Consider the following 20,539-nt stretch of genomic DNA (forward strand, 5'->3'; position numbering starts at 1 on the left):
TTACGTTAAATTAACAGATTTGTTTTCAGAATAACTTGAGAACGGAGAGTCGTTGGCAAAATCAGATCGCAGATATGGACTTGGGAGACCATGGGAATTTGTTTGATATTAAGTTCAAAATTGACCTTTCGGTTGGCCAATTTCGAAACTAATATCCTACAAATTCCTATGTTCTCCCAAGTCCATATCTGCGATCTGATTTTGCTGACGACTCTCCGTTCTCAAGTTATTCTGAAAACAAATTTGTTAATTTAGCGTAGTCGCCCTGTAGTTACCTCTATCTCTTAACTCTTATTTTCTTCTCTTTTCTCTCTCTCTTTCTCTTCCTTGAACTCTCTGGATCCTTCTTTCAGATGAACAACCTCAAGCACGCGCAGTTTAATGTTTTAAGCCATTCCAGTGTCTCTATAAATATTAGGGTCTTCTTTAAGTTTTTAGTCTAACAGTGTTTTAGATGAGCTAGAGACTTCTAATTTGAGTCGATAATACCTTGGACTAATACTCGGCAGTAAAAAACTAGAACTTCAACAGCAGGTCAACTTTTCGGCCGATCTTCGAAAAGTCGCCCCGTTTGGCTCATAACTCCTCAATTGAGGCAAATTTTTTTTTCGAATGAATTTTTTCGGATTTAATAGCGCATAATAGTCACTGAGAATCTTATCTAGACAAGCGAGGGAATGAGAAAGCAAATTTTACTCGTTTTTTGCTATTTTTGATTGATTTCAAAAAACGAGCTTCGAAAACTCGATAATTTCTCTTGTTCAGCAGCTGCAATTTGGACTTTGAATTGATTTAGAAAAAAGGCCTTAAGTTCTGTAGCGACCAAATTTACAGGATCACCTTCTACATAGTTTAAAATGATTTTTCCAGTTTTTTTCTAGCTATCGCTTTTCTAACTATCTTAGGATAAAGACTTAAAGAAGACCCTAATAGTTCATTTGAACTTGAACGACTGCAATTAAATTATACTGGACAAATTAAAAATTGACCAAAGTCTCTGTTACCATTCGACCTATTCTTCTGAATGCTCTAGTTACTAGAACTTTTCACGTTCGACAGAAATCCTAATTATGATGATGTGTTGGAGCAATCAAATTAACAACTATAACTAAACAGAAACAATCAAAAGATTTTACAGAACTACTCAACTTCATTCCATGCAGATTTTTAGTACCCATTTCACGAACCAATAACCAACCAAAAACTGATCTGACCACATTGTTGATTGTTGGTGGATCTGGTAACAATAATGTGATAGAAAAAGTTACCGATACAATTGATTACAGTGCAAATGTAATTTCAACGTCTTTTTGCTTAATGGACAATAACCTGATATCAATGATTAGAAGAGAGCCAGAGGTCAACTACCATTTTTTCTTAATCTTTACCATTTCGTTCAATCAATCTTTTAACTGTTCGTCGTTTAGAAGAGGCCAGTGAAAGAGAAAAACAATTTCAAAGACCAATAAGGATCTTTGCAAACTCTTTCAAGTAAATAATTGGAATTTGATCTGTTGAAAAAAAGTCAACTTAACCTTCAAATTAAATAACCTTTTAGAAAACTCACAATATATTACGGTACATGGCACGTAGAAAACAGTGGAAGTCGTAATTTGCTAAGGTAACATACATGTATTAGAATACGAATAATTGTTACAAGGAGTTTGACGGCCAACATGATCGCTGCTCCAATATGCAGTCGTGAAAAATGAGTTTCGAATGATTTTTAATCATTCGTGCAGGTAGTGACTAATTAGGTAGAGCGAAAATTTGAAAAATTTATAATTTTTGAACCCTACAATATTGGTTCTATTTTTAGTGAGTGCAGAATTCAATAAGCTGTTGTATGGTGATGTCTTTGTAGTGCTCCAGGTTCTTCTTCAATGTTTGCATCATCAACGTGAATCTTAATAATTTTAAATTATTTTTGAGCTGAGTTAGTGTAGTACAATACTTTTTTGTTATTGCTTATTTAAAAAATTTTCAATTTACAATTAGTTGAAACGATAGAACGTCCATATGAGAACTGGTTTGACAATATCACTTCTTTGTACCTTGTTTTCCCAGAAAAGCTTGGAGGGTAGTTAGAAAATTGAATATAGCTAACATTTAAAATTCAGTCACCTGAATTGAGGGTAACAATGGATTGGGCCCAAAAATTGTGCCCTCACAATCATCTTCATCATCAACTGAGTCTTGAGGCTGTTTACGATCTTCTACAACGATTGATAACCGTGTTCGACTACGAATCGAAGAAGATCGACTGGCAATGTTTGGATCGTCGTTCTCTATACTATTAGATGTACCTGGCATACAGTTCGTTGTAAAAGTGAAGCTTGTACCAGAAGGAATGTGCTCCTTGTCGGGTGAATATTTTGCTGAGAAATAGGGTTGATCTTTGGCCGCTGGTAAACTTGGCCTTTGGTTCTGAACCTTCTCCTTACTACCACCATAAGCTGACCAGGTTGAGGTCCGAGTTCTCCAATGAATCTGTGACTTTTTACGACACCATTCAACTATTGCATTCGATAAACTTGCATTTCGTCCGACAAGAAGTACAATTTCACCATCTAAATTGTTAATCATTTGTGAGACGTCCTTCTGATTACTATCTCGTACATTTTGTCCATTAATCTCTAGTATTTGATCACCTTGCATCAATTTACCAACTCGAGCTGCAATACTGCCTGGTTGCTAAATAAGAACAAAAACACTAATAATAATAATAGTCGAGTAGCAGCAAAAAATCAATCAAATAACATTCTGAATGAAAGAATGAAAATCAAATTAAAATTAAACTTTTTGTTTCCATAAAACTAACTGTTAATTGAAACTGTCATTCATTATGAAAATGAAACCAAACAAGAAAAACAAAGTGTTTAATTTAATTATTGTAATAGATTCACATTCATATAATGTCAAGGTTTGTTGTTATAACGTTGAAATTCATGAGGAGAATGCAAATTGATTAGTTACATGAGAGTAAGTAGTAAATAGTTGGAACTGTCAGAATAATGGAATCAACTTCACCATAACAACTGAATGGAAGAGGAAGAGAAAAAAGATCATAAAAATTAACGCTTATCAAAGCAAAAGCATTTTTGATGCATGTTTCTTGTTGTTATGGTAATTAAGGCAATCCAGCTACAATGAATACTATTATGTAACAAGCATAATATTGCCGAGTATTATATGAGAAGCAAGTTTTAATGATCCTCAAGATAAGAGATATGATCAATTCACCTTTGATACTTACGACATAAGTGATGAAAACTCCTCGACCATTAGTACGTTGAACGAAGCTCACTCCAAGTTTATCTTTTATACTTCCCTTGCGAAGAGTAACAGTTATGAATTTCGTTGGATCTTTTAGGTGTAAGGAAAGAATGTACCCAATAGAAAATCAAATAAGAGAGAGAGAGAGAGAGAGAGAGAGAGAGAGAGAGATAAAATGAAATAAGATGGGCGAATTGACGGAATGAATAAGAGATAGAATCGAGAAAAGTTGGAAAATGATGAAGATTGATTTATATTAAATATAAGAGTTGAAAATAGAATTTGAAAAGATGATTGAAAAGTGTGAATACAGAATATATATGATTATTTGGCTGGAATAAAAAGAAATTTCATCTTCTTCTTACATTGAATTTTTCTGGGAATTTGAAAAAAGAAGAAAAATAAAAGATAAACATATGAGATAACAAAAGAAAATCGAAAATTTATACGCAATTTCTCTTCTTATGCTCTAATAGAAAATTCATTTTCTATTGTTCATCATCATTCATATTTACATTCATATTTATTGTTTGTAGTTCTGATGACTGAATGCCTGAGAATAATGAAATTACACTGAATCTTCAACGAGAATAACATTGTAAATGAATTGGTGAAAATACATTAGCAAATAAATATCAAGGGATTTTTTTCTCTTCTCTCTTCTTTATGATGATTATTTTGATTAGAGTAAAGTGAATGATAAAAACGATGGAAATAATTTTTTTCTCTTTTCCATCCAACGAAAAATTCAAACGGAAATAAACCCTCGAGGATTTCAGATACAATTTCCTATCACTTTACTAGATTCTTTTTCAAAACTGAACACATAATATTGTCACCACAAAGTTTCTCATTAAACATCATACGATATCTTTCACCTTATTCCTGAATTTCGGTAAGCTGAAAAAAGAAAAAGTTTCATTCGAAAACTTTTCAAAGTTATCATATCATTTATCATGCATTCATGTACTAGTATTCAATGTTATTATTATTGCTCAGGTTAAAACTAACATGTAATTGGAAACGATTTTGGCTAAAAGTAAGATTATCTATTGTAGTAAAAGTTTCAGATTGATAAAAAAACTACAACGTTCAACCGATATTGAAGGTTAACTGATATTATGATGCTGATGAACTGTATTATTATTATTATCAGAAAAATGGTATCAAATTTCAAACCTTTTCTTTTTCTCCTGTTATTTTATATTTGATACAATGAATGATTATCGGATAGAAATTGATTAACTATGGTTCAAATAGTTATTATATAGTTTTCTTAATGGAAAAAGAAAACACTTACTTTGAGAAATAGTGAAAAGTGTTTGAGGATTTTCACGAAGGACCAATAGCTTTAATGGACTTGAAGCTTCCCTTAATACCCTTAGAGCATCTTGGTATGAGACTTCACGAAAAGAAATGTCATTAACTGCTAATATTAGGTCACCTTTTCTTAATCGTCCATCCTTATAAGCAGCTCCATCAAAATTAACTTCAAAGACCACTATTGATTCCTTGATCATCATTATGAACATTTAAGTAAAAGTAGATGTGTCCAAGAGGTCAGTCGATGAAGGAAATATATATTCTTGAATTAATGCTAATGATTATTAGTATTATTTGTTTATATACACATCGAAAAGAGAAAAACAATTAAAGTAACTAATAAGAAATCTATTTAATCTTTTTTCTTCTCTCTCTCTCTCCATGTACCTTGTCCTGGAAAAAAGATTAAATCAACAGAATTTACTGAACGATCAGAAGGTTTTCCCATTGGAAATGGATGTTGATTCTCTTTCATTCACTTGATTTGACATTGATAAAGTTTGACAATTTTCGTCTATTTTAATGCTAACAGAATGTAAGGATTAATCTGTTTCAATCAGACAAACAAACAGAATTAAGCTGCTTATTTGATTGAAATTCTGTCTTTTGATTTCTATCTTTTATTCCTGGTTAAATTAAAGGGATAACGTTAACATGAAATTTCATCTCAACCTGTATTTGATGTATGATATTGGGTAAGATTTTTTTTTGATAAAAATGAATATGAAAATTTTCTTGACGATTTTCATGGATCTTTAATAATCATTATTATTAATTATTAATTAGCAGATCCTCGTCAATTTTCCAACTTCAATCTTTTAGCTGTCAATTTATGGAATGAAAAGATTTACTTTGTCATTTTCCATGTCCAAAGAATGAATTGAAAAGTTATCACTCGTACCCAGTTAAATTGTAGAACTCATGACGAGAACTTTTTTCCTTGAGAATGAAAGTTCACAATCGATTCAATACCACTAATGTGTTAAATCTCTGATTCTTTTACCCTTCCATTTTCTAGCTCAATAAAAAGCGAATTTAATCCCACTAATTGTTTCATAATCTCTCTTCGATAGAAATCAGTGAGATGAAAGTCACGAGAAAATCTTCATTCCCTTGCGAGAACTCGAGGTAATTTTCAATTTTCTCGAAACAACTTGACACACATTAATTATTTACAACGAGAACATGTGAATCAAAATAAAATTTCAATTGGGTATTTTGTAGAAAAATAGATTGTCATCATTACGAAAGGGGAAAAGTTTGATTTTTGACATTTAGTTTGGAAGATTATTTTTTTACTTTTAGACAATTTTAGAAATAAACTTTATACATTTATACTATTCAGTCAACTGCAATGACAATGGACTGATAATTACAAGCCAGTAACAAGATCTGACGGTTTTATTAGTTTACCTTATTTGGAACAAACTTTGACCTTTCTCATTGATAAACATAAATTTCTTAGGTGAATAAACATATTGTTTAGACTTGATTGTTTTCTTTTTCCTCAGTTATAGTTAAGTTTTCTCATTTGTAATACTAATATTATTCTTATATCAAAAAGAATGTCAGTCTCAGAAAAATCGCTCCAAGTATAATTCCAATCAAAAGTCATTGGAAGAAAATAATCTTTCAACTATCGAGAATGAACTATTCATGAATTCATGAAATTCTAAAGGTTCTTGGCTCAATTCTTTTTCTCCCTCTTCAACACTCATTTCAAATTGATCCCTTGAATCAACAAAATCTGTCTAGTATTTACAAACTGTAGAATATCAATGAAAATTTATCAGTTGTAATTGTAAAGATAAACAATGTAGTATAATTTTATACGAACTAAAAAAAAGGTAATTACCAGGTAAGTGTCACATCCACCAGTGATTGTTATCCCAAGCTCGTTACTTTTATCCTTACGAAGTACAATAGAAGTTTCAACAAACTCAGGAATACCAATAATGGCAGCTTTTAGATAAGAGAACATGAAAGAAAAGCAAAAATGAATCATCGATTATCGTTCTTGATATAACTGATTATGATTAGGATGATAATGATAATGAGAGAATAAGGTAAACATGGTGATGAAGTAACAAGAGAGAAAGAAAGAAAGAAAGAAAAAGAGAGAGAGAGAGAATTTTCAAGGTAAAAGTGAAAACATGGGAAAACTATTAATAAGGCAAATATGATCACATTCGGGAAGTAATGATAATAATGAAAGATTCGCTTTATTATTAATAAAAGATGATAAGGTATTTCAAGTATTAATAATAAGAAAATAATGAATAGTAAAAAAAGTAAAAGAAAATGAATTTGAATCAATCATGTTTCATAAGAATTGGGTATTCATATGCAGAATTATGGAAAAAATAACATGTAAACGAAAAACTTTTACTAGTGATTAAATTTTACTGGTAAAGACTTAAGATAAAGATGGAGAAATAACAAAATAATAACGATAGTTATGGTGAATTTACTTTAGGATTGCGTGACTTTTATGGAAATTTAGGTTTTTAGATATGAATTTTTCTAGAAAAAATTACTTGTAGCTGGATGCAAATCCAGGTAAATATTGTTTTCCATCCAATAATAGGCAGGACGAAGGGACGAAAAAAATAATGAAACTGAGAAAACTGAATAAACTATTGGAAGCACAATTTATAATACATTATATTGTTTGATGGTTTGATCCCTTGTTATATTTGAATACTTTCGAATAAGAAACAATTCTATTGCCAAAGTTCTCATTGAATACGCATGACATTATAGCATCATGAAAAAATTGCAAAAAGTGTGACCTCTTGTGACCAATATTGAAGAGCTCAGTATTTCGTAGATAGATAGAATGCAAAAAAAGTTTTATCCGATAAGCAATGAGCTCCAAAGCAAGAAATTAACAGAAGATTAATTAACCAGAGGATTTTTTGCTTTGTTTTTGATTGACCGCAGATAATATCAAAAATAACTGGCTGAAATTAATCCTCATCTAGACTCATCTTGTTAACTATTAATACCAAATTGGTAATACCAATTTTATCTGAAAGAAAGAAAAGAAGGTGGAGAAAATGTTTTGCCTTGCCATCACCACCGCTATAACTGTGCCTCATATGTGACTTAATTTGTCTCTTCTAAAATCTACAACTCATTCATACAAGTGAATCTGCCCATCATTTTCAACACGAGAGTATAATTATGAACCAAAGAGATGAATGAACAATCAAACTCATTTATCTCTGTTTGATAATTTATGTGATTTGAATCAGATTAACCTAATTAAGAGACAATATTAATAAATCACTAAAAGATGAATCCTTTTAGTTAAGTGTACGGCACGCCTCTTGCTCTGCGTTTCAACATTTCAATATTATCTTTTGAACTATTATCTGTTAATTGAGTAGATATAAGTTTATATAGCAGTTGAGGAGATAATTAGGTAATGATGAATAAACTGAAGCTAATTAACTGTTAATTGGCAATTGTTCACATTATTTTTTCCTTCCTAATATTTGCACAAGTTAATGGGAATGGTTATGGTGTAAACACTCGAGATTTTATTAATATAATGAATAACCAGATGATTTTACTGAGTAGCTTGAGAATAAATGATATTAATATTAATACATTGATTAAACGATAATTGTATCATGAGAAGTTGATTGACTTTGATCACGTTTATATCATTTTATTTTGAAATTTATTATACATACTTATATTTCATTACTAATATTAAACGTAAATCCAAAAAAAATTTAGAGGGGTAGAATTTTTAATTCTCTTATTTTCTGTTATGGTAGTGCAAAATATAGTGATGAGTGAAATTCAGAATTTCAATTTCATCAATAATATGACAGTTCATACGTACATTATTAAATGATAGGGATTAATGAGAAGAGAGTATGTCAACCCTGAAATCGACCTCCGCTGAGTTCAGAATTAACATGTATCTTCTAAACGAAATGCAAATTATCAAGTGAACAACATAAAATTTAGACCTTGGCTGAATGAAAATTGTCAGTCAATTAACACTCCAGGACTTTGATAATCGTGTGCAAAAAATTCAAAATAAAAGTACTATATGTCACAATTTATCTTCTGGATCAATGATAAAGATAAGCAAAAGGAGGTTAGCCAAAATGTAAGATTTTGTGCTGAACTTCTTCAAATTTTATGAAATGGATATAAATCAAAACCTAAGTGATGTCTGAGCTTCGTGTCTACAAGTAAACTGAGTTCTTCGTTGAAGTTGTCATGCAAAGTTACATCTAAAAAGTTAGGTCCGATCTGTGCACCGTGGTGTCTCAAAAAAGTTACATTTAATTCCCAAGAGAAGCATTTTTTATTAAATCGTCAGTAAAAAAGCAATGTTAATTACTAGCTGATTCTTTTTCTTTATCTCCGCATTCAAATACACATATTTTCAAATGAATACACTCAGCAAGATATTTGATTATTATTTTTAATAAATTTATTTGAGACAAATAATATGAAAAAGAAAATGTATCATTTCTGAATTGGGCAGACTTATAGTATCACTACATCGTAAAGGAAGAATGACGTATTGCATACAACGCTTATTATTATGCATAACAAACACATTTTTGTCCAATCTCATTTTTATAAGTTTTCGCAACAGCTGCACCTGATGATGATCCTGAACCAGATGCTGAACCAAAACTGTTTCCTGAAGCAGCTGATGATCCTGATGAACCGGAGCCAGTAGCAGTAGATGAACCTGAACCTGATCCTGAACCTGAAGCGGCTGATGATCCTGAACCTGAAGCAGCAGCAGTAGATGATGCTCCTGAGCCAGATGAAGCTGAGCCAGATGATGAACCAGTTCCTGATGTTGATGCAGTATTACCGGTGGCAGTCGATCCTGATGTAGTAGTACTAGTAGTAGTAGATGATGAACCAGATGAACCTGAACCTGATCCTGAACCTGAAGCTGATGATCCTGAACCTGACAGCAGCAGCACATGATGATCCTGAACAGATGATGAACCAGCTCCTGATGATGAACCAGAACTGTTTCCTGGGCAGCTGATGATCCTGATGAACCGGAGCCAGTAGCAGTAGATGAACCTGAACCTGATCCTGAACCTGAAGCGGCTGATGATCCTGAACCTAAAGCAGCAGTAGATGAGCTCCTGAGCCAGATGAAGCTGTGCCAGATGATGAACCAGTTCCTGATGTTGATGCAGTATTACGGGTGGCAGTTGATCCTGATGTAGTACTAGTAGTAGTAGATGATGAGCCAGATGAACCTGAACCTGATCCTGAACCTGAAGCAGCAGCAGCATGATGATCCTGAACCAGATGATGAACCAGCTCTGATGATGAACCAGAACTGTTTCCTGAAGCAGCTGATGATCCTGATGAACCAGAGCCAGTGGCAGTAGATGAACCTGAACCTGATCCTGAACCTGAAGCGGCTGATGATCCTGAACCTAAAGCAGCAGCAGTAGATGAAGCTCCTGAGCCAGATGAAGCTGTGCCAGATGATGACCAGTTCCTGATGTTGATGCAGTATTACGGTGGCAGTTGATCCTGATGTAGTAGTACTAGTAGTAGTGATGATGAGCCAGATGAACCTGAACCTGATCCTGAACCTGAAGCAGCAGCAGATGATGATCCTGAACCAGATGATGAACCAGCTCCTGATGATGAACCAGAACTGTTTCCTAAGCAGCTGATGATCCTGATGAACCGGAGCCAGTAGCAGTAGATGAACCTGAATCTGAAGCGGCTGATGATCCTGAACCTGAAGCGGCTGATGATCCTGAACCTGGCAGCAGCAGTAGATGATGCTCCTGAGCCAGATGAACCAGTTCCTGATGTTGATGCAGTATTACCGGTGGCAGTTGATCCTGATGTAGTAGTACTAGTAGTAGTAGATGATGAGCCAGATGAACCTGAACCAGATGATGAACCAGAACTGTTTCCTGAAGCAGCTGATGATCCTGATGAACCGGAGCCAGTAGCAGTAGATGAACCTGAACCTGAAGCGGCTGATGATCCTGAACCTAAAGCAGCAGCAGTAGATGAAGCTCCTGAGCCAGATGAAGCTGTGCCAGATGATGAACCAGTTCCTGATGTTGATGCAGTATTACGGGTGGCAGTTGATCCTGATGTAGTAGTACTAGTAGTAGTAGATGATGAGCCAGATGAACCTGAACCTGATCCTGAACCTGAAGCAGCAGCAGCACCTGATGATGATCCTGAACCAGATGATGAACCAGCTCCTGATGATGAACCAGAACTGTTTCCTGAAGCAGCTGATGATCCTGATGAACCAGAGCCAGTGGCAGTAGATGAACCTGAACCTGATCCTGAACCTGAAGCGGCTGATGATCCTGAACCTAAAGCAGCAGCAGTAGATGAAGCTCCTGAGCCAGATGAAGCTGTGCCAGATGATGAACCAGTTCCTGATGTTGATGCAGTATTACGGGTGGCAGTTGATCCTGATGTAGTAGTACTAGTAGTAGTAGATGATGAGCCAGATGAACCTGAACCTGATCCTGAACCTGAAGCAGCAGCAGCACCTGATGATGATCCTGAACCAGATGATGAACCAGCTCCTGATGATGAACCAGAACTGTTTCCTGAAGCAGCTGATGATCCTGATGAACCGGAGCCAGTAGCAGTAGATGAACCTGAATCTGAAGCGGCTGATGATCCTGAACCTGAAGCGGCTGATGATCCTGAACCTGAAGCAGCAGCAGTAGATGATGCTCCTGAGCCAGATGATGAACCAGTTCCTGATGTTGATGCAGTATTACCGGTGGCAGTTGATCCTGATGTAGTAGTACTAGTAGTAGTAGTAGTAGATGATGAGCCAGATGAACCTGAACCAGATGATGAATCAGCTCCTGATGATGAACCAGAACTGTTTCCTGAAGCAGCTGATGATCCTGATGAACCGGAGCCAGTAGCAGTAGATGAACCTGAACCTGAAGCGGCTGATGATCCTGAACCTGAAGCAGCAGCAGTAGATGATGCTCCTGAGCCAGATGAAGCTGAGCCAGATGATGAACCAGTTCCTGATGTTGATGCAGTATTACGGGTGGCAGTTGATCCTGATGTAGTAGTACTAGTAGTAGATGATGAGCCAGATGAACCTGAACCTGATCCTGAACCTGAAGCAGCTGATGATCCTGAACCTGAAGCAGCAGCAGCACCTGATGATGATCCTGAACCAGATGATGAACCAGAACTGTTTCCTGAAGCAGCTGATGATCCTGATGAACCGGAGCCAGTAGCAGTAGATGAACCTGAACCTGATCCTGAACCTGAAGCGGCTGATGATCCTGAACCTGAAGCAGCAGCAGCACCTGATGATGATCCTGAACCAGATGATGAACCAGAACTGTTTTCTGATGATCCTGATGAACCGGAGCCAGTAGCAGTAGATGAACCTGAACCTGATCCTGAACCTGAAGCGGCTGATGATCCTGAACCTGAAGCAGCAGCAGTAGATGATGCTCCTGAGCCAGATGAAGCTGAGCCAGATGATGAACCAGTTCCTGATGTTGATGCAGTATTACCGGCGGCTGATGATCCTGATGTAGTAGTACTAGTAGTAGTAGATGATGAGCCAGATGAACCTGAACCTGAACCTGAACCTGAACCTGAAGCAGCAGCACCTGATGATGATCCTGAACCAGATGATGAACCAGCTCCTGATGATGAACCAGAACTGTTTCCTGAAGCAGCTGATGATCCTGATGAACCGGAGCCAGTAGCAGTAGATGAACCTGAACCTGATCCTGAATCTGAAGCGGCTGATGATCCTGAACCTGAAGCAGCAGCAGTAGATGATGCTCCTGAGCCAGATGATGAACCAGTTCCTGATGTTGATGCAGTATTACCGGTGGCAGTTGATCCTGATGTAGTAGTACTAGTAGTAGTAGATGATGAGCCAGATGAACCTGAACCTGATCCTGAACCTGAAGCAGCTGATGATCCTGAACCTGAAGCAGCAGCAGCACCTGATGATGATCCTGAACCAGATGATGAACCAGAACTGTTTCCTGAAGCAGCTGATGAACCGGAGCCAGTAGCAGTAGATGAACCTGAACCTGATCCTGAACCTGAAGCGGCTGATGATCCTGAACCTGAAGCAGCAGCAGCACCTGATGATGATCCTGAACCAGATGATGAACCAGCTCCTGATGATGAACCAGAACTGTTTCCTGAAGCAGCTGATGATCCTGATGAACCGGAGCCAGTAGCAGTAGATGAACCTGAACCTGATCCTGAATCTGAAGCGGCTGATGATCCTGAACCTGAAGCAGCAGCAGTAGATGATGCTCCTGAGCCAGATGATGAACCAGTTCCTGATGTTGATGCAGTATTACCGGTGCCAGTTGATCCTGATGTAGTAGTACGTAGTAGATGATGAGCCAGATGAACCTGAACTGATGATGAATCAGCTCCTGATGATGAACCAGAACTGTTTCGAAGCAGCTGATGATCCTGATGAACCGGAGCCAGTAGCAGATGAACCTGAACCTGAAGCGGCTGATGATCCTGAACCTGAAGCAGCAGCAGTAGATGATGCTCCTGAGCCAGATGAAGCTGAGCCAGATGATGAACCAGTTCCTGATGTTGATGCAGTATTACCGGCGGCTGATGATCCTGATGTAGTAGTACTAGTAGTAGTAGATGATGAGCCAGATGAACCTGAACCTGAACCTGAACCTGAACCTGAAGCAGCAGCACCTGATGATGATCCTGAACCAGATGATGAACCAGCTCCTGATGATGAACCAGAACTGTTTCCTGAAGCAGCTGATGATCCTGATGAACCGGAGCCAGTTGCAGTAGATGAACCTGAACCTGATCCTGAACCTGAACCTGAACCTGAACCTGAAGCAGCAGCAGCACCTGATGATGATCCTGAACCAGATGATGAACCAGCTCCTGATGTTGATGCAGTATTACCGGTGGCAGTTGATCCTGATGTAGTAGTACTAGTAGTAGTAGATGATGAGCCAGATGAACCTGAACCTGAACCTGAACCTGAACCTGAACCTGAAGCAGCAGCAGCACCTGATGATGATCCTGAACCAGATGATGAACCAGAACTGTTTCCGAAGCAGCTGATGAACCGGAGCCAGTAGCAGTAGATGAACCTGAACCTGATCCTGAACCTGAGCGGCTGATGATCCTGAACCTGAAGCAGCAGCAGCACCTGATGATGATCCTGAACAGATGATGAACCAGCTCCTGATGATGAACCAGAACTGTTTCCTGAAGCGGCTGATGATCCTGATGAACCGGAGCCAGTAGCAGTAGATGAACCTGAACCTGATCCTGACCCTGAAGCGGCTGATGATCCTGAACCTGAAGCAGCAGCAGATGATGCTCCTGAGCCAGATGATGAACCAGTTCCTGATGTTGATGCAGTATTACCGGTGGCAGTTGATCCTGATGTAGTAGTACTAGTAGTAGTAGATGATGAGCCAGATGATCCTGAACCAGATGATGAATCAGCTCCTGATGATGAACCAGAACTGTTTCCTGAAGCAGCTGATGATCCTGATGAACCGGAGCCAGTAGCAGTAGATGAACCTGAACCTGAAGCGGCTGATGATCCTGAACCTGAAGCAGCAGCAGTAGATGATGCTCCTGAGCCAGATGAAGCTGAGCCAGATGATGAACCAGTTCCTGATGTTGATGCAGTATTACCGGCGGCTGATGATCCTGATGTAGTAGTACTAGTAGTAGTAGATGATGAGCCAGATGAACCTGAACCTGATCCTGAACCTGAAGCAGCAGCAGCACCTGATGATGATCCTGAACCAGATGATGAACCAGCTCCTGATGATGAACCAGAACTGTTTCCTGAAGCAGCTGATGATCCTGATGAACCGGAGCCATTAGCAGTAGATGAACCCGAACCTGATCCTGAACCTGAAGCGGCTGATGATCCTGAACCTGAAGCAGCAGCAGTAGATGATACTCCTGAGCCAGATGAAGCTGAGCCAGATGATGAACCAGTTCCTGATGTTGATGCAGTATTACCGGCGGCTGATGATCCTGATGTAGTAGTACTAGTAGTAGATGATGAGCCAGATGAACCTGAACCTGAACCTGAACCTGAACCTGAAGCAGCAGCACCTGATGATGATCCTGAACCAGATGATGAACCAGCTCCTGATGATGAACCAGAACTGTTTCCTGAAGCGGCTGATGATCCTGATGAACCGGAGCCAGTAGCAGTAGATGAACCTGAACCTGAACCTGAACCTGAACCTGATCCTGATCCTGACCCTGAAGCGGCTGATGATCCTGAACCTGAAGCAGCAGCAGATGATGCTCCTGAGCCAGATGATGAACCAGTTCCTGATGTTGATGCAGTATTACCGGTGGCAGTTGATCCTGATGTAGTAGTACTAGTAGTAGTAGATGATGAGCCAGATGATCCTGAACCAGATGATGAACCAGCTCCTGATGATGAACCAGAACTGTTTCCTGAAGCGGCTGATGATCCTGATGAACCGGAGCCAGTAGCAGTAGATGAACCTGAACCTGAAGCGGCTGATGATCCTGAACCTGAAGCAGCAGCAGTATGATGCCCTGAGCCAGATGAAGCTGAGCCAGATGATGAACCAGTTCCTGATGTTGATGCATTACGGGTGGCAGTTGATCCTGATGTAGTAGTACTAGTAGTAGATGATGAGCCAGATGAACCTGAACCTGATCCTGAACCTGAAGCAGCAGCACCTGATGATGATCCTGAACCAGATGATGAACCAGCTCCTGATGATGAACCAGAACTGTTTCCTGAAGCAGCTGATGATCCTGATGAACCGGAGCCAGTAGCAGTAGATGAACCTGAATCTGAAGCGGCTGATGATCCTGAACCTGAAGCAGCAGCAGTAGATGATGCTCCTGAGCCAGATGATGAACCAGTTCCTGATGTTGATGCAGTATTACCGGTGGCAGTTGATCCTGATGTAGTAGTACTAGTAGTAGTAGATGATGAGCCAGATGAACCTGAACCAGATGATGAATCAGCTCCTGATGATGAACCAGAACTGTTTCCTGAAGCAGCTGATGATCCTGATGAACCGGAGCCAGTAGCAGTAGATGAACCTGAACCTGAAGCGGCTGATGATCCTGAACCTGAAGCAGCAGCAGTAGATGATGCTCCTGAGCCAGATGAAGCTGAGCCAGATGATGAACCAGTTCCTGATGTTGATGCAGTATTACGGGTGGCAGTTGATCCTGATGTAGTAGTACTAGTAGTAGATGATGAGCCAGATGAACCTGAACCTGATCCTGAACCTGCAGCAGCAGCAGCACCTGATGATGATCCTGAACCAGATGATGAACCAGCTCCTGATGATGAACCAGAACTGTTTCCTGAAGCAGCTGATGATCCTGATGAACCGGAGCCAGTAGCAGTAGATGAACCTGAACCTGAAGCGGCTGATGATCCTGAACCTGAAGCAGCAGCAGTAGATGATGCTCCTGAGCCAGATGAAGCTGAGCCAGATGATGAACCAGTTCCTGATGTTGATGCAGTATTACGGGTGGCAGTTGATCCTGATGTAGTAGTACTAGTAGTATGATGAGCCAGATGAACCTGAACCTGATCCTGAACCTGAAGCAGCAGCAGCACCTGATGATGATCCTGAACCAGATGATGAACCAGCCCTGATGATGAACCAGAACTGTTTCCTGAAGCAGCTGATGATCCTGATGAACCGGAGCCAGTAGATGAACCTGAATCTGAAGCGGCTGATGATCCTGAACCTGAAGCAGCAGCAGTAGATGATGCTCCTGAGCCAGATGATGAACCAGTTCCTGATGTTGATGCAGTACCGGTGGCAGTTGATCCTGATGTAGTAGTACTAGTAGTAGTAGATGATGAGCCAGATGATCCTGAACCAGATGATGAACCAGCTCCTGATGATGAACCAGAACTGTTTCCTGAAGCGGCTGATGATCCTGATGAACCGGAGCCAGTAGCAGTAGATGAACCTGAACCTGAAGGCTGATGATCCTGAACCTGAAGCAGCAGCAGATGATGCCCTGAGCCAGATGAAGCTGAGCCAGATGATGAACCAGTTCTGATGTTGATGCATTACGGGTGGCAGTTGATCCTGATGTAGTAGTACTAGTAGTAGATGATGAGCCAGATGAACCTGAACCTGATCCTGAACCTGCAGCAGCAGCACCTGATGATGATCCTGAACCAGATGATGAACCAGCTCCTGATGATGAACCAGAACTGTTTCCTGAAGCGGCTGATGATCCTGATGAACCGGAGCCAGTAGCAGTAGATGAACCTGAACCTGAACCTGAACCTGAACCTGATCCTGATCCTGATCCTGACCCTGAAGCGGCTGATGATCCTGAACCTGAAGCAGCAGCAGATGATGCTCCTGAGCCAGATGATGAACCAGTTCCTGATGTTGATGCAGTATTACCGGTGGCAGTTGATCCTGATGTAGTAGTACTAGTAGTAGTAGATGATGAGCCAGATGATCCTGAACCAGATGATGAACCAGCTCCTGATGATGAACCAGAACTGTTTCCTGAAGCGGCTGATGATCCTGATGAACCGGAGCCAGTAGCAGTAGATGAACCTGAACCTGAAGCGGCTGATGATCCTGAACCTGAAGCAGCAGCAGTAGATGATGCTCCTGAGCCAGATGAAGCTGAGCCAGATGATGAACCAGTTCCTGATGTTGATGCAGTATTACGGGTGGCAGTTGATCCTGATGTAGTAGTACTAGTAGTAGATGATGAGCCAGATGAACCTGAACCTGATCCTGAACCTGAAGCCGCAGCAGCACCTGATGATGATCCTGAACCAGATGATGAACCAGCTCCTGATGATGAACCAGAACTGTTTCCTGAAGCAGCTGATGATCCTGATGAACCGGAGCCAGTAGCAGTAGATGAACCTGAATCTGAAGGCTGATGATCCTGAACCTGAAGCAGCAGCAGATGATGCTCCTGAGCCAGATGATGAACCAGTTCCTGATGTTGATGCAGTATTACCGGTGGCAGTTGATCCTGATGTAGTAGTACTAGTAGTAGTAGATGATGAGCCAGATGATCCTGAACCAGATGATGAACCAGCTCCTGATGATGAACCAGAACTGTTTCCTGAAGCGGCTGATGATCCTGATGAACCGGAGCCAGTAGCAGTAGATGAACCTGAATCTGAAGCGGCTGATGATCCTGAACCTGAAGCAGCAGCAGTAGATGATGCTCCTGAGCCAGATGATGAACCAGTTCCTGATGTTGATGCAGTATTACCGGTGGCAGTTGATCCTGATGTAGTAGTACTAGTAGTAGTAGATGATGAGCCAGATGATCCTGAACCAGATGATGAACCAGCTCCTGATGATGAACCAGAACTGTTTCCTGAAGCGGCTGATGATCCTGATGAACCGGAGCCAGTAGCAGTAGATGAACCTGAACCTGAAGCGGCTGATGATCCTGAACCTGAAGCAGCAGTAGATGATGCCCTGAGCCAGATGAAGCTGAGCCAGATGATGAACCAGTTCCTGATGTTGATGCAGTATTACGGGTGGCAGTTGATCCTGATGTAGTAGTACTAGTAGTAGATGATGAGCCAGATGAACCTGAACCTGATCCTGAACCTGCAGCAGCAGCACCTGATGATGATCCTGAACCAGATGATGAACCAGCTCCTGATGATGAACCAGAACTGTTTCGAAGCAGCTGATGATCCTGATGAACCGGAGCCAGTAGCAGTAGATGAACCTGAACCTGATCCTGAACCCAGCGGCTGATGATCCTGAACCTGAAGCAGCAGCACCTGATGATGATCCTGAACCAGATGATGAACCAGAACTGTTTCCTGAAGCAGCTGATGAACCGGAGCCAGTAGCAGTAGATGAACCTGAACCTGATCCTGAACCTGAAGCGGCTGATAATCCTGAACCTGAAGCAGCAGCAGCACCTGATGATGATCCTGAACCAGATGATGAACCAGCTCCTGATGATGAACCAGAACTGTTTCCTGAAGCAGCTGATGATCCTGATGAACCGGAGCCAGTAGCAGTAGATGAACCTGAACCTGATCCTGAACCTGAAGCGGCTGATGATCCTGAACCTGAAGCAGCAGCAGTAGATGATGCTCCTGAGCCAGATGAAGCTGAGCCAGATGATGAACCAGTTCCTGATGTTGATGCAGTATTACCGGCGGCTGATGATCCTGATGTAGTAGTACTAGTAGTAGTAGATGATGAGCCAGATGAACCTGAACCTGAACCTGAACCTGAAGCAGCAGCACCTGATGATGATCCTGAACCAGATGATGAACCAGCTCCTGATGATGAACCAGAACTGTTTCCTGAAGCAGCTGATGATCCTGATGAACCGGAGCCAGTAGCAGTAGATGAACCTGAATCTGAAGCGGCTGATGATCCTGAACCTGAAGCGGCTGATGATCCTGAACCTGAAGCGGCTGATGATCCTGAACCTGAAGCAGCAGCAGTAGATGATGCTCCTGAGCCAGATGAAGCTGAGCCAGATGATGAACCAGTTCCTGATGTTGATGCAGTATTACCGGTGGCAGTTGATCCTGATGTAGTAGTACTAGTAGTAGTAGATGATGAGCCAGATGAACCTGAACCTGAACCTGAACCTGAAGCGGCTGATGATCCTGAACCTGAAGCGGCTGATGAGCCAGATGAACCTGAACCTGAACCTGAACCTAAACCTGAAGCAGCAGCAGCACCTGATGATGATCCTGAACCAGATGATGAACCAGCTCCTGATGATGAACCAGAACTGTTTCCTGAAGCAGCTGATGATCCTGATGAACCGGAGCCAGTAGCAGTAGATGAACCTGAACCTGATCCTGAACCTGAAGCGGCTGATGATCCTGAACCTGAAGCGGCTGATGATCCTGAACCTGAAGCGGCTGATGATCCTGAACCTGAAGCAGCAGCAGTAGATGATGCTCCTGAGCCAGATGAAGCTGAGCCAGATGATGAACCAGTTCCTGATGTTGATGCAGTATTACCGGTGGCAGTTGATCCTGATGTAGTAGTACTAGTAGTAGTAGATGATGTTCCAGATGAACCTGAAGCAGCACCTGATGATGAACCTGATCCAGATGATGATGCTGATGAATCGGAGTCAGACGAACCGCTTTCATCATCATCAGAGTAATCGTTTGTCATAATTTGATCCGCATTTTCATTGGAGGCGTTGCTTACAGAGTCACTGTTTGTGTTTGATCCAGCGTACTTCTCCTTTGTAGTTTGCTCAGAATTGGTATTCGATTCTGACTTGGTAAAGCTTTCTGTCTTAGCTTTCGAAATTGATTCGGATGATGGAGTTGGTTGTTGAACAGTATTAGCTGCGGAGTTAGATGTTGAATGACTTTTAGACCCAGGAAGACCCATTTTTATCGCCATTGTTGGCATCGTTGGCCAAGCGTCGGCATATTGTGTTGCAGTTAAAGCAACCACAGTTAAACTGAGAAAAATAAAAAGTTTATTCATTTTGGCTTTCGACTAACAATTTAGTTGATTCGCTATGTAGATAGAATATGATGAGATGATTGATATAATTTCTCTGAAACTTTGCAGTTTTATACTGTTCACTGTTTCATCTGATTAAACAGAAGGCGAATAAAATACTCATCTAAAATTCACAACAGTATGCAAAGTCTATTTTCAGATCACTCATTTACATTAGCATGTCGCGAGTTTAATCTATTTATTGATGAATATTTTTCCAGCCACCAATATTTACAAGAAAAAAGGTAAAATCCTGGTACTTTTGTCACGATTGAGTCAAATATAACCTTTCAGGGTGATTTTTTTAAATTCCTGTGCAAATGTTGGTAGTCATATTCAGCAAATGAGTTAACGTTAGTTTCTTTGGAGATTGGTTAATTTTCATCATGAATTTAAATTGAACTTCTTTTTTGTATTTACTTATAGGT

The 20,539-nt window shown here is 40.1% G+C and overlaps 2 protein-coding genes across 3 annotated transcripts; both read right to left on the reverse strand.

Moving 5' to 3' along the window:
• Window positions 1–1,363: 1,363 nt before the first annotated feature.
• On the reverse strand, window positions 1,364–7,281 carry LOC128390962 (inaD-like protein). Of its 2 annotated transcripts, none has more exons than XM_053350776.1 (5): window positions 7,071–7,243; window positions 6,455–6,561; window positions 4,577–4,873; window positions 3,257–3,366; window positions 1,364–2,694 (listed from the first exon to the last, which is right to left on the reverse strand). In XM_053350776.1, exons 3-5 carry the CDS (start codon window positions 4,806–4,808, stop codon window positions 2,110–2,112), a joined length of 927 nt encoding a protein of 308 aa, XP_053206751.1. In that variant the 5' UTR covers window positions 4,809–4,873; window positions 6,455–6,561; window positions 7,071–7,243; the 3' UTR covers window positions 1,364–2,109. The 2 variants fall into 2 exon arrangements, with proteins under 2 accessions (XP_053206751.1, XP_053206750.1); XM_053350775.1 differs by having other exon boundaries at window positions 1,371–2,694; window positions 4,577–4,787; window positions 7,137–7,281.
• A 2,993-nt stretch (window positions 7,282–10,274) lies between these two features.
• LOC128390964 (fibroin heavy chain-like) lies at window positions 10,275–20,151 on the reverse strand. The gene is made up of 18 exons (XM_053350779.1): window positions 19,499–20,151; window positions 19,280–19,450; window positions 19,016–19,228; window positions 18,671–18,859; window positions 17,473–18,060; window positions 16,905–17,414; window positions 16,340–16,584; window positions 16,015–16,186; window positions 15,694–15,879; window positions 14,689–15,144; window positions 13,897–14,343; window positions 13,444–13,620; window positions 13,099–13,299; window positions 12,708–12,848; window positions 12,027–12,527; window positions 11,754–11,906; window positions 10,563–11,105; window positions 10,275–10,378 (listed from the first exon to the last, which is right to left on the reverse strand). Exons 1-18 carry the CDS (start codon window positions 20,091–20,093, stop codon window positions 10,275–10,277), a joined length of 5,592 nt encoding a protein of 1,863 aa, XP_053206754.1. The 5' UTR covers window positions 20,094–20,151.
• Between the last annotated feature and the right edge of the window lie 388 nt (window positions 20,152–20,539).

Source organism: Panonychus citri, unplaced genomic scaffold (genome assembly GCF_014898815.1).
Source record: "Panonychus citri isolate SS breed McGregor unplaced genomic scaffold, ASM1489881v1 Contig00132, whole genome shotgun sequence".
Classification (NCBI taxonomy): domain Eukaryota; kingdom Metazoa; phylum Arthropoda; class Arachnida; order Trombidiformes; family Tetranychidae; genus Panonychus; species Panonychus citri.

Bases quoted from the DNA above. Each gene is read 5' to 3' on its own strand.
- LOC128390962 (XM_053350775.1), bottom strand. From the start codon at position 7,176: ATGGAAAACAATATTTACCTGGATTTGCATCCAGCTACAA. The intron at 3,367-4,576 runs GTAAGTGTTTTC...TACACCTAAAAG, and splicing joins ACTTTTCACTATTTCTCAAA to ATCCAACGAAATTCATAACT. The intron at 2,695-3,256 runs GTAAGTATCAAA...GTTCTTATTTAG, and splicing joins GAGTTTTCATCACTTATGTC to CAACCAGGCAGTATTGCAGC.
- LOC128390964 (XM_053350779.1), bottom strand. From the start codon at position 20,093: ATGAATAAACTTTTTATTTTTCTCAGTTTAACTGTGGTTGCTTTAACT. The intron at 16,585-16,904 runs GTTCAGGTTCAG...CTTCAGGTTCAG, and splicing joins AGGATCAGGTTCAGGTTCAG to GTTCATCTACTGCTACTGGC. The intron at 16,187-16,339 runs GCTTCAGATTCA...GATCAGGTTCAG, and splicing joins CAGGTTCAGGATCATCAGCC to GTTCATCTGGCTCATCATAC.